This window comes from Schistocerca cancellata, chromosome 2 (assembly GCF_023864275.1).
Source record: "Schistocerca cancellata isolate TAMUIC-IGC-003103 chromosome 2, iqSchCanc2.1, whole genome shotgun sequence".
Classification (NCBI taxonomy): domain Eukaryota; kingdom Metazoa; phylum Arthropoda; class Insecta; order Orthoptera; family Acrididae; genus Schistocerca; species Schistocerca cancellata.
In genome coordinates this window covers 1,003,911,344-1,003,924,491 of record NC_064627.1, presented here as the reverse complement: position 1 = coordinate 1,003,924,491, position 13,148 = coordinate 1,003,911,344, and the positions used below count along the sequence as shown (strand labels likewise).

The 13,148-nt window shown below is 39.0% G+C and overlaps 2 protein-coding genes across 3 annotated transcripts in view; one reads left to right on the top strand and one right to left on the bottom strand.

Moving 5' to 3' along the window:
• The window catches only part of LOC126162972 (rRNA methyltransferase 2, mitochondrial), a 94,665-nt gene extending 86,416 nt beyond the window's left edge, over positions 1 to 8,249 (bottom strand). For both annotated transcript variants that reach the window (XM_049919821.1, XM_049919820.1), the window contains exons 1-2: positions 7,983 to 8,249; positions 7,770 to 7,909 (exon numbers count right to left, since the gene is read on the bottom strand). In XM_049919821.1, the coding sequence (XP_049775778.1) occupies positions 7,770 to 7,909; positions 7,983 to 8,173 (331 nt within the window). In that variant the 5' untranslated portion in view covers positions 8,174 to 8,249. The remainder of the gene's footprint in view (positions 1 to 7,769; positions 7,910 to 7,982) is intronic.
• Positions 8,250 to 8,286: 37 nt separating this feature from the next.
• The window catches only part of LOC126162971 (WD repeat domain phosphoinositide-interacting protein 3), a 115,153-nt gene continuing 110,291 nt past the window's right edge, over positions 8,287 to 13,148 (top strand). Inside the window, exons 1-3 of the mRNA XM_049919819.1 lie at positions 8,287 to 8,488; positions 8,575 to 8,751; positions 8,878 to 9,060. Of these exons, the coding sequence (XP_049775776.1) occupies positions 8,422 to 8,488; positions 8,575 to 8,751; positions 8,878 to 9,060 (427 nt within the window). The 5' untranslated portion in view covers positions 8,287 to 8,421. The remainder of the gene's footprint in view (positions 8,489 to 8,574; positions 8,752 to 8,877; positions 9,061 to 13,148) is intronic.

Below are 13,148 nucleotides of genomic sequence, written 5' to 3'. Positions count from 1 at the left end.
AGGTTCAGAGGCACCCATTGCAATGATTTCTTGCTGTATTTTGGCAGCATGTCTTCAAGAATAGAAAGAATTCTGAAGAGAAATGACATCAAGTGTTTTGTTGGAACCAAAAAACTGAAGAATTTGTTGTGTTCAGTCAAAGACAATCTTGGCCTTAGCAAACATGGAGTATATATGATCCCATGCCAAACTATGCAAGAATGTTGTATTGAACACCATCATCACACACGGCTGGGGCAACCCGATAAATCAGTAGTAGCGAAGCAGTGCCTGGACACAAGGAATCACATTTCACAACAAGACTGAAGTTTTAACCTCAGCAGTGTCTTTATGGGACTGTGTTCCTAAGGAGGCCATACATGTCCTTATGGTGGACGATTTAATCAATAGGGATGCAGGTTTTTCAATTAAGTGCCACCTGGAATCTAGCACTGTCCATTATGTTGGGAGAGGTCATTCACTAATGACTATTATTACTTATTCTTGGCCATATTGCTACCTCCTCTCCTAACTATCAATACCAGATCTTCTTCGCTCAAATTCCTTTTCTGTGTCTCACTATCCCCCATTACCTGACCAAGGGCAGCACTATGTTTTACAATACTTATGACCTGGTACCCTGATATTACTTTTCCCTGTAGCTGTTTGTTTACAAACTTCCCATGACTGTTAAATGGTAGCAGCACCTATCTTTTTCCATTTATCTTGTCCTCAATCTGTCACTTAAAGTCTTGTTAATGAACTGCAGCATCTCCTGTCTTCTACAGTTGAATGAGGCTTCTCTCCCTCAATCAATTCTGAACAATTCACTTTTTGATCCTTTCCTATTACCCCTTCACATGTCCCTCTTCCTCCCCCCCCCCCCCCCCCCAGTTAGTCTAAGTCATTTTTGTGGCCTCAGTCTCTGCCTGAAGCATGTCTTGTTCTGTGAACTTCTTGTCTTTTTTTTTTTACACTTAATCTAAATAGCCATGGGAGAGAGCCTCGCTAGAAATCCCTCCTTCTGACCCACTGCATTGGACGCAGTGAAACAGCAGTTCACAATCCCAACACACTAATTCCCAAAATACTAAGTAATCTGAGGCAACATGCACAGTTGTCATTCACGGTCAAAACATTAACAACAATCATGCAGATAGGTACCTACGTGTTTGTACATATTAGTGACCTTTTACAGTTGTGTTTACACACAATGATATGAGTGGAAAAAATTAGTGATACCAGGCAAGACTTCTAACACTGAATCCTCTAGTATAAACTTACCAAAATCAGATGTGGGTAATTCATCTACACAAACATTATAAACTCTCACATTTTTACACGATTCGAAGAGGACGTAGGTGAAGATGAAATGGGAGATATGATACTGCGTGAAGAATCTGACAGAGCACTGAAAGATCTAAGTCAAAACAAGAGACTGGGAGTAGACAACATTCCATTAGAACTACTGATAGCCTTGGGGAAGCCAGCCCTGACAAAAATCTACCACCTGGTGAGCGAGATGTATGAGACAGGCGAAATACCCTCAGACTTCAAGAAGAACTTAATAATTCCAATCCCAAAGAAAGCAGTTGTTGAAAGGTGTGAAAATTACAAAACTATCAGTTTAATAAGACACGGCTGCAAAATACTGACATGAATTCTTTACAGACGAAAAACTGGTAGAAGCTGACCTTGGGGAAAGATCAGTTTGTATTCTGTAGAAATACTGGAACATGTGAGGGTATACTGACCCTACGACTTATCTTAGAAAATAGACTGAGAAAAGGCAAACCTACATTTCCAGCATTTGTAGACATAGAGAAAGCTTTTGACAATGTTGACTGGAATACTATCTTTCAAATTCTAAAGGTGGCAGGGGTAAAACACAGGGAGCAAAAGGCTATTTACAATTTCTACAGAAACCAGATGGCAGTTATAAGAATCGAGGGGCATGAATGGGAAGCAGTGGTTGGGAAGGGAGTGAGACAGGGTTGTAGTCTATCCCCGATGTTATTCAATATATACATTGAGCAAGCAGCAAAGGAAACAAAAGAAAAATTTGGAGTAGGAATTAATATCCATGGGGAAGAAATAAAAAATTTAATTTGCCAATATCATTGTAATTTTGTCAGAGGCAGTAAAGGACGTGGAAGAACTGTTGGACAGAATGGACAATGTCTTCAAAGGAGGCTACAAGATGAACATCAACAAATGCAAAATGAGGATATGGGAATGTAGTCTAACTAAATCAGGTGATGCTGAGGGAATTAGATTAGGAAATGAGACACTTAAAGTAGTACATAAGTTTTGGGTCATTCCATGTCAATTCAACCAATTTGAGAAAATGTTCCAGCGGATAGTCTCAGATTTGGCTGAAATGTAGCACACCATTGCTACCAAGTGTGGGACACTCATGTACAAAATTTTAAGTTCTCCTGCCAATTAGTTCCAGAATTATGGCTTGTGAATGAAACTGGCGTGACCAGGAAATTGCAACCCGCATCTGGCAATCTATCTTCAGACCCAACTTCAGGTCTTAATAACTTTGGAACTATTCCGCACAGTCCAGTGATATTTTTACAACCCAGTAACATCCACTTAGAGAACACACACTATGAATCAAAACACCAAAAACATATTTCTGAGGGAAAATTAAAAAAATCCAAAATGTGATTTAAAAAAATGTAATACGTTAAAAGGTACATATTGTGGGTGCCCTCTGTGCCAAATATAATTCACTCAAAAAGGGTATAAATTTTTTGTGGTAAGCTTAATGTGGCCTAAACACACACAGAACTTATCATGCCCACATCAGTTACAAAAATGAGTTACGTGCACAGGAAAATACAAAAATTTGAAAAATTACCTGAAAAACATGGATTTTCGAAGCGTGGTAGCACAAAAGGGACACGTGATATCCAAGACAAATTTCAAACCCTGCTTAAGTAGACCTTAATATAATATGTGGCAAAATTTCAACTTGTTATTGCAAGGCATTTGTGGACAATAAAAGTTGACAGAGATGTATTTGGTTACGTTTCTTTTAACACGATTTAGCAAGTAATAGTGATGATGCAGACAGCTTGTTTGAGATAAAGCTGCAGCAATTGTTAGGAGCCATTAGGCAACAGAAAGTTAAACAGTGGTAGTTTTCAGGGACAGAATGAGTCATTGTTAGGTAGGAACAACAAAGGAAACAAGCAACAATTACAGGTTACTCATGTTTTTAAGATTCTAGTTCAGGCTGGTCAGTACTATTGTGGAAAGTCAGTATGGAGGCAGATGAGTGTACTAGTGGTGCTTTTGTTCAAACAAGTTGCAGTATTGGTAGAGCACAAACATCTGAATGTCTTAAAACAACATATGGAACAAAATGTGGCATTCGCTTTGTACTTTATGATCTGGATGAATCGGACCAAGATTTGTTGCTATGGAGATACGGGATAACACCCTGTGGGCACAAGAAGTACAGTTCCAGGAAACTTTAGTGTTTGGTATCATCATATGAAAGTGTTTCTGGATAAGTATTCTTTCCTACAAAGTTGTTGTTTTGATCCATTTCAGATTCATAAGAAGACAGTGAAGTGTGAAGTGTAGCCTCAGAGAAATTGATATACAATCAGTATTGAAAGTGAATCAGTGCATGCAACTTAACATGAAACCAGGACAAAAGTTATGTTCGAGGTGTCTTACACTGCTAAAAAATGAAGAATATTCTGATAATTTACATGACAGTGATGAAGAGTATCAGCCACCTACAACCACAGCGGATGAGCAATTAAGTACTTCAGTGACTGCTCTTGGCTTGTCTCCCATGAAGACACACAAAGTTGGGAAAAGAAACAGGACCAGGTATGGTAGAAGAAAACTACAAGGAGCTCAAATGGAATTAAAACACAAAATAGCTGACACACTAATGGTGGAAGAGGAAGAACTATCTGCTCCAAAGGAACGAAAATCATGCCAGAAATACCCTGATTTGGACAAAATTGTGCATGATTTAAAAGAAAAATGTGTCATATCCACACGCCAGAAAAAAGTAGCTATTCTTACCCTTGCACCTTCCAGCTGGTCTATTGACTACACTGCAATGGAATTCATGTTTCTACATATATGGTAAAGCAAGCTAGGAAAATAAAAGCAACCCAAGGAGTGCTTCCACAACTTCAGCAGGCTCAGGATAAGCAAATGAGTTCAGAAATAAAGGTGCTAGTGTTGGAGTTTTATGGAGGAGGAGATTAGTGTTTAACGTTCCGTCGACAACGAGGTCATTAGAGACAGAGCGCAAGCTCGGGTGAGGGAAGGATGGGGAAGGAAATCGGCCGTGCCCTTTCAAAGGAACCATCCCGGCATTTGCCTGAAGCGATTTAGGGAAATCACGGAAAACCTCAATCAGGATGGCCGGAGGCGGGATTGAACCGTCGTCCTCCCGAACGCGAGTCCAGTGTGCTAACCACTGCGCCACCTCGCTCGGTCGGAGTTTTATGAAAATAATGACTACAGCCAAATAATGCCTGGAAAAAAAGACTATGTAACGGTGAAAATGGGAAATGTACGTGTACAGATGCAAAAAAGACTGTTGCTATGCAACATATCAGAACTATATGTAGAATTCAAGGAAAAGTATCCCAATACCAAAGTAGGTTTATCATCTTTTTTCAATCTTCGGCCAAAATGGGTTGTGCCTGTAAGTGCAAGGGGCACACACAATGTTTGTGTATGTGAGACCCATCAAAATGCTAAGCTCATGTTTGCTGCTATAAAGGCTTCTGGTCTGGATTACAAAGGTGCAATGAAGCTGCTAGTGTGTGACATCAGTTCCTACCAATACATGATACACAGGTGTGAAAAGTGTCCCGGTAAGGCAAGTCTTGCAGAACACGTGAATAACAAACTTTATGGTGGACTCCTTATGGATGACGATGAACTTGTTTCTTATAAACAACGGACACACATGGATCGCACAAGTCTTGAAACAAAGCAAAGTACAGCGGAAGATTTTGTTGAAATGTGTTGTCAAAAAACGGACAAACTGACCACACACAACATCACAGCAACAGCACAATCGGCTTAGCTCCAGTTATGGTAATACTAGACTTTTCTGAAAATTATGCATTTATAGTTCAAGATGCCATCCAAGGATATCATTGGGACAACAGTCAAGCAACTCTCCAGCCATTTGCGATTTACTATAGAGGTGAATCAGGTGATGTGTCTGTCATGAACCTGTGCATTTTTAGTGACTGTTTAATTCATGATACCATTGCAGTTCATGTCCACATTCGCACTGACATGGCATATGTGAAAAACAAGCTGCCTCACATACATTTTGTCAAATACTTCAGTGATGGGGCAGCTAGTCAGTACAAAAACTGTAAAAATCTCAAAAATTTATGCACGCATTACCACGATTTTCAGATTCACGCAGAATGGAATTTTTTCGCAACAAGTCATGGTAAAAATGTATGTGATGGTACTGGTGCTACCATTAAGTGCATGGCATCACGAGCTAGTCTGAGCACCCTACAGAAGGTCACATTCTAACACCTCTTCAATTATTTATCTGGGTACAGAAAAATATCTCTGGCATACAGTCATTCTATGTTTCGAAAGATGAGGTGAAATCAGTCAAAGAGTTGCTAAAAAGCAGACTAGAACACATTAAACTGTTGCAGGCACAAGGAGCCATCATCACTTCTCTCCAGCGGACTGTGACAAAGTGCAGATTGTCTGGTTATAACTATAGGTTCATGCACAACATGTGTATTCACAGTGTGTCTGACTCAGGATTCAGAAGCAAAAGTAGCAACATACAACCAGGTTGCTATGTTATTGCTGTTTATGATGACAAATGGTACTTAGGATGTGTTGCAGAGTGCTGTGAAGCAGAAGGTGATATATTTGTGAACTTCATGGCACCAGCAGGACCATCAAGATCATTTCATTGGCCACGTTTAGCAGACAGGTGTTGGATTACTTTTGAACATATTCTTATGACAGTTCCAGTTCCTACCACAGTGTCAGGAAGACGGTACAACTTGCCACTCAATGTACAGAGTACAGTAGCTAAAGTGTGGGAGAACTTCTGTTCAAAGTACAATCGACTGGTTTTTAGCAGTTAAGGTGCAGTAAACATTAATGCAATGTACACAAATGTCTTGCAACCACATGCTGAAATTTTGAGATGTATATCATTATGGTCTACTTATGCAGTGTGTGAAATTTGGCTTGGATACCACATGTCCCTTTTGTGCTACCACATTTCGAAAATCCATATTTTTCAGGTAATTTTTCAAATTTTTGTATTTTCGTGTGCACGTAACTCATTTTTGTGACTGATATGGGCATGATGAGTTCTGTGTGTGTGTTTAGGCCACAGTACGCTTACCACAAAAAAATTTATACCCTTTTTGAGTGAATTATATTTGGCATAGAGGGCACCCACAATATGTACCTTTTAACGTATTACATTTTTAAATCACATTTTGGAATTTTTTATTTTCCTTCAGATATGTTGTTGGTATTTTGATTCATGGAATGTGTTCTCTAAATGGATGTTACTGGGTTGTAAAAATTTCACTGGACAGTGCTGAATAGTTCAAAAGTTATTAAGACCTGAAGTTGGACCTGAAGATAGACTGCCAGATGCGGGTTGCAATTTCCGGGTCATGCCACCTTCTTTCACAAGTCATAATTCTGGAACTAATTGGCAGGGGAAACTAATACTTTGTACACGAGTGTTCCACACATGGTAGAATTAGTGTACTGGATTTCAGTCAAATCTGAGACTAAGAGCTGGAGCCCCTGGTTGAACTGACATGGAATGACCCTTTTGCTATTTGGGGGGCAAAATAACCGATGATGGTCAAAGCAGGGAGGACATAAAATGTAGACTGGCAATGGCAAGAAAAGCGTTTCTGAAGAAGAGACATTTGTTAACATCGAGTATAGATTTAAGTGTCAGAAAGTCTTTTCTCAAAGTATTTGTATGGAGTGAAGCCATGTATGGATATGAAACATGGACGATAAATAGTTCAGACAAGAAGATAATAGAAGCCTATGAGATGTGGTGCTACAAAAGAATGCTGAAGATTAGATGGGTAGATCATGTAACTAATGAGGTGGTACTGAATAGAATTGGGGAGAAGAGGACTTTGTGGCACAACTTGTCTAGAAGAAGGGATTGGTTGGTAGGAATTGCTCTGAGGCATCAAGGGATGACTAATTTAGTATTGGAGGGCACTGTGGAGGGTAAAATTGTACTGGGAGACCAAGAGACGAATACACTAAGCAGATTCAGAAGGATGTGTGGTGCAGTAGTTACTTGGAAATGAAGAAGCTTTTACAGGATAGAGTTGCATGGAGAACCGCATCAAACCAGTCTGTGGACTGCAGACCACAACAATAGAAACGCAAATAAATTCATAAAGACGATATTTACTCCGTGTTTATCGTGAACATATTTAAACCTACGCCAGCTATTTCTCTCCTGACGAACTTTTACGAATTAAAGGAATAATACTAATAAAAACGTGGAACTTTCGTAATGTAACTGGCACAGGCACTCTAACACTCAGTTACCATGTAATACAGACGACATTAACTGTTAACTTCAGATTAAAAACTTTACAAACTACTAAATGTTAACAGTGGATAACAAAGTCACTATTAATAGCAACCAATAATTTTCTTTACATTTATATATTTTTGTGTTGTACTCCTTCATGTGTCTCGCTGTTATTAAAATGCACCATGTACAAACATATAAAAATGATGCAATGTTTTACCTGTCCCCAATGCGTTAACCCGTTCAACAGCAACTTGGGTCCAACTGCCAGGAGCAGCCCCACAATCTATAACACACTGGCCAGGACTCAGTATATGGAATCTGTCATCTATCTCCCTCAACTTGAATGCACTGCGACACCTATCAACCAAGATTAAGATTATTTAGTCATAAACAGACTATTTAAAAAAATTCCGATATCAATGACATTAACCTGTAGTTTGACATCTTGGCTTTCTCCACGTAAGGGTCTGAAAATTGACGGAGCAACCACAGATGAGAACTTTTTCCTTTCTTTCGTGGGATCTGTTGTTTCATATTTCCAGTTGTAGTGCTGAAAACACAGCGACAGGTTCTACTGACAATGCCTCTAACGTGGACAGGCGTTAACACTTTGCCATACATTTCAAATAACTCCTCAGACAACAGAGCAAATCATGTATCCACTTTCACAACCAAACACTTACCGCTTTGCGATTATGTTTTGTTTTGGCCGCGTCTACGCTGGGGAAATAAAAAATCTTATTGGTTGGACGCGAATGTCAATAAAAATGGCTGCAGTAGAGTAGTGGTTACAGCACTACTGGGAAGGCATGTAGATAAAATTAGGTTAAATTTTCTTTATCTTGGCACCGCACACGATTACAAGAGACATGAATTTAGGAACCACCAATCCATACAATAATGGGCTCTTGTATGCGGGTTTCAATCAGGACCAAGGTGAGAATTGTCGTGCGCGTGGTGACACCGCAATGTGTACAGTGTACAACGTGCGCAGTTTTGCTTACAGACGTTCGACATTTCAGGATGCTTTGCATGCGGAATGGAAAATGGTTTTCGAGTGTATAACTGTGATCCACTAAAAGAAAAAGAACGACAAGATTTTTCTGAAGGTGGTCTTGGTTATGTTGAAATGCTGTTCCGGTGCAATTATTTGGCGCTTGTCGGAGGTGGACCCCGGCCGCTCTACCCTCCGAACAGAGGTTACTACATAGCTACATATAAGTAATAGTAAGATATGTGTATTTCAAATTACCTCGAACACATGTAGACATAATAGTTTTCTTGTTATGTATTCATCGGTGTATGTAATGCTTTGTTCTGTTTAGTGATGATATGGGATGATTTGAAGAAGTCACCTGTCATTGCGATGGAATTCAATGCACCTGTCCGAGGAGTACGTCTCAGGAGAGATAGAATTGTCGTTATACTGGAAGGTGTAATCAAAGTCTACACATTCACAGCAAATCCACAACAGCTACACGTGTTTGAAACTAATCCAAATCCTAAGGGTGAGTTGATAGATTATAGTTCAGTAAAATGTGTGACTAAATACTGCATAACTAAATAAGTGACTACCAGCAAATGTGTCGATTTGACCCTAAGTGAAATGGCCTTTGTAGCTGCAAGATAAGTCAAAAAATGTTGAACATACATTCATTTGAGAGGTAGGCCTAGTAATTAACATATCACAATCCGAATTACACATGATAAATCTTTGGCTATTGTAGCCAGTCATCATCAGACATACACTTAGTTTACAACGCTTATTTAAATTTATCACATCACGTCATTTCAGATGTGCATAAGTCAGATTTTTTGTACCAGTAACATAATATTTGATAAATTTCTGATTTGTATATTAATTGGTTCTGCTAAGAAATTTATCATTGGAATAAAAGGAGTTGGTCATTGATAAATCTTCCACACTTCTTTTAAGCTAACCTTTATTGGTAGCCAAACTTTTATGGGTGCTGGCATATGGCATTATGTGTCAAGAAGAATATTAAATACAAGTAATTGGCTCTGACAGTGACATAATGTTAATGATTGCTATGACATGTTTTGGATTGCATATTCACACTTGCCACCTGTGTCGAACAGTTTCCACATTGCACATAGATTTATTAAGATACTTTTTTAAGCCATTCTGCGATATGCTCCTCTCAATTGAATTTTTCATCAAGTTGTAATCCCAAGAATGTTACACTCTCAGTCTCTCTTCTATATGCTTATCATATTTTAGACATAGTCTCCTGCAAGTTTTTAACTGCATATAGTGTGTCTTTTCAAAGTTTGATTGCAAAATTCGTAGAAATCATTTATTATTGTCCATGAAAATTGAGGATTACAGAAGTGTCTGATTCCACCCGTCTGCTTTGACCCATAACGTCATCAATATGGCGGAAGTGGCTGTTCTAAGCTTCTCCAATATAGTGCCTATGATGTCGCAACATACACACAGCAAAAAACATGAAAATACGTATAAATAAGACAATAACATCTCCCTCCAAAAACACAATCAAACTAAGGACAATGGTGAAGAATTGGGGGTTTTAGGGAGGGGCAAGCAAAAAAAAAGGAAAAAAATCTCAAAACACACAAAATGATGAAGAAAAAATATAAGTACAAAATCTACAGGAATCGGACACTTCCCTTTGACCAAAATTTGTTGGTGATAGGTAATTGTTTTTTTGGGTCAATGTTTCTCAAGTTGTAATGTTTCGTGTATTTATTGTGTATCAAATGTGTTAATCTATGTAGGGATGTTTGACTTTTGAATTTTTGAGGTGCTGTTGATTTGGTTCTGTTTTTCATAGTTGTAGGTGTTGGTTTTTTCATATCAATAGTTACGGTCACAATTTTCGTAGAGTTTTATACGCAGGTATTGGTGTTTTGGTATCGTCATCTGTGATCAAGGGATTTGTCTGATTCCAATTTCCATAGTTTTTGCTGTAGTAGTTGGTGTTTCGGTATCGGCAGCTGCGGTTGACCTCAAATTTTGGCACTGCAAAGCAGGTCAACCCCCCCTCACACACACACACACACACACACACACACACACACACACACACACACACACACACACAGAGGGCACCATCAAACATAACAAGACGACATCTACAAACACAACCAGCTCATAAACTGCGCGCCGTAATGGCGTCACACACCACAACACCCTTACGTCATGGGTCAGCAGATGGGTGGAATCGGACACTTCCGTTGACCCGAAAATTGCATTAACCACTGTTTTAAAACTGGACTGTTTTTCTATTTATGGTGATGTTTGTGTCATCTGCAGACATAACAAATTTGGCTTCTGGTAATATTGCTGTTTAAATGGCATTAATGGACACAAGAAAAAGTAAGAGGCCTAAGATGGTAACTTGTGGGACACCACTTGTAATTAGTTTCCAGTTGGTCGATGACTTGTAGGCCAGTTTTATCTGTGTGGTTCCTATGAGAGTGATAAGTAGAAGGTGGACGAACATTCGTAGATTGCCTTCTGGAAATAGAGACTTGTCAGTAGATGCACTTGAGATGTCGAGAGTTCTTTTCTGAATGTTGCTGCAACAAATTCTTCAGCATTTTGGCAACACTCTTCTTAATTCAAACAGGGTTGCGATCCCAGCAAATATACATAATCATTCAAATTGGGTTGCAGCGTACTCATGCTGAACTTGGGGTTAAAGTAAAGATTTGTCCTTGAGTAGCACTTCTTTTACTGTCTAGTAGAATTGGCAAAAAATGATTCCTGACAGCTGGCAGTGCTTTTACCATCTTTCAATTGAACTGCAAGTGGATGTTATGAAAACAATAGTGATCTATAGAGTTGTGACAACACTAAAATGTTGCCACAGAGAAACACATGGAATGGCATTACATGGTTGGTTCAGGTAGACACATGAAGCAGCCACACCAATCCTACTGCAACTGTCAGACATCTTTGTTCACTAACTATTCATTAGTTTAGTTATTTGCACATTCCATGGATTTTTGTTATGACCTTACCCTTATGGTTGCCAATTCTCTAAATTTTGTCAATAGCACTCCTTGAGAAGAATGTTGCCTATCCTCCAGTGATTCCCATTTGATTTCACCCCACTTCTGAACTGCTTCGAAGTCTTCCTTTAATACCACTTGGTGCAGATCCCAAACACTCGAACAGTACTCAACAATGATTTGCACTAGTATCTATTAGAGTCAACACAGTTGAATAAGTAATAATGAGTAAAAGACATTTAGTGCCAGTAACTATATTTGCACTTGCAGGTAAAATACATTGAACAAAACAACCAAGGAACGTTATGTTACACACATAAAAATCAAAGCATACAATAGCACCAGAGAGGTCTATTATATTTCACACGATGCATTTTGCCGCCGTCTCACACGAAATATATTGTTCACACAATTCCAACATCCCCTTTGAACATATATTTTGTGTTTTGCCTTCATAAGATAAACCAAATAGCCCCACAGTCTCTTAAATTTCTCTTCATCCAAGGGTTTTGTCAGCAGGACAGCAAACATGTCTTCTGTGCGCAGGTAGTCCACGGCAATGTACTGTCGCTCTATGAGGTCCCGAATAAAATGGTGCCTTTGATCAATATGTTTTGTCCTAGCACTTGTGACATCAATTTTAGGTAGGTTAATGGCACCTTTATTGTCACAGAAGATTGTTATAGGTTCCACAATTACACAATTAAATTGAGTTCTATTCCACATATTAATGTTTTTAGCCATGGTGCTTCCTGTGTGGTGTAAGATAGCGCCAAATACTCGGCCTCTATGGTACTCAATGCGACTGTTTTTTGCTTCTGACAGGACCATGAAGTGAGGCCGACCCTTAATTTAAAGCAGCAGCCAGTAGTGGAATGCCTATCTCCTAATTTGCTCCCCCAGTCCGCATCACTGTAGCCTTCTAGTTTTGCATTGCCTTCTTTATTATGATATCTTAATTCGTGGTTTGATGTTCCTCTTAGATATCGGAATATCCTTTTCAGAGCTTTCCAGTGCTTTTCCTGTGGGTCTCTGCAATGTCTGTTCACTGCGTTGGTGGCAAAAGCAATGTCAGGTTGTGACTTTTGAGACAAATATAACAGACTCCCTACTGCTTCTAAATATGGAACATTCTTGACACATTCCACATCTGTCTCATTTGTATTTAACTTCACTCCTACTTCCATTGGCATAGTTATGGGTTTACAGTCACTCATGCCAAATTTCCTTTAGATTTTTTATGTATGTGATGATTGATTTTATGCTCAATTCTTGTCTCTCTTCATCCTCGGTGATCTGCATACCTAAATAATGTTTAACTTCTCCCAAATCATGCACCTTAAACTTGGTTTGCAGCTGTTTGTTACAAATTCCCATTTGGCTTTCGTTTTCAGGGAGGATAAAGAAGTTGTCCACCCATATTGCCATTAGTATTATCTCTTCCCCTTTTATAGTATATACTGGGATCTCCCATAGGTTGCTTCATGTTCATATTTATTTTTTATGTAGACATTGATTACAGCAATGTCCACTCTGTTTAAGTCCATAAATACTTTTTCACAAATGCCAGATCTTTTCCCTTTCCAATCTGGTTCTC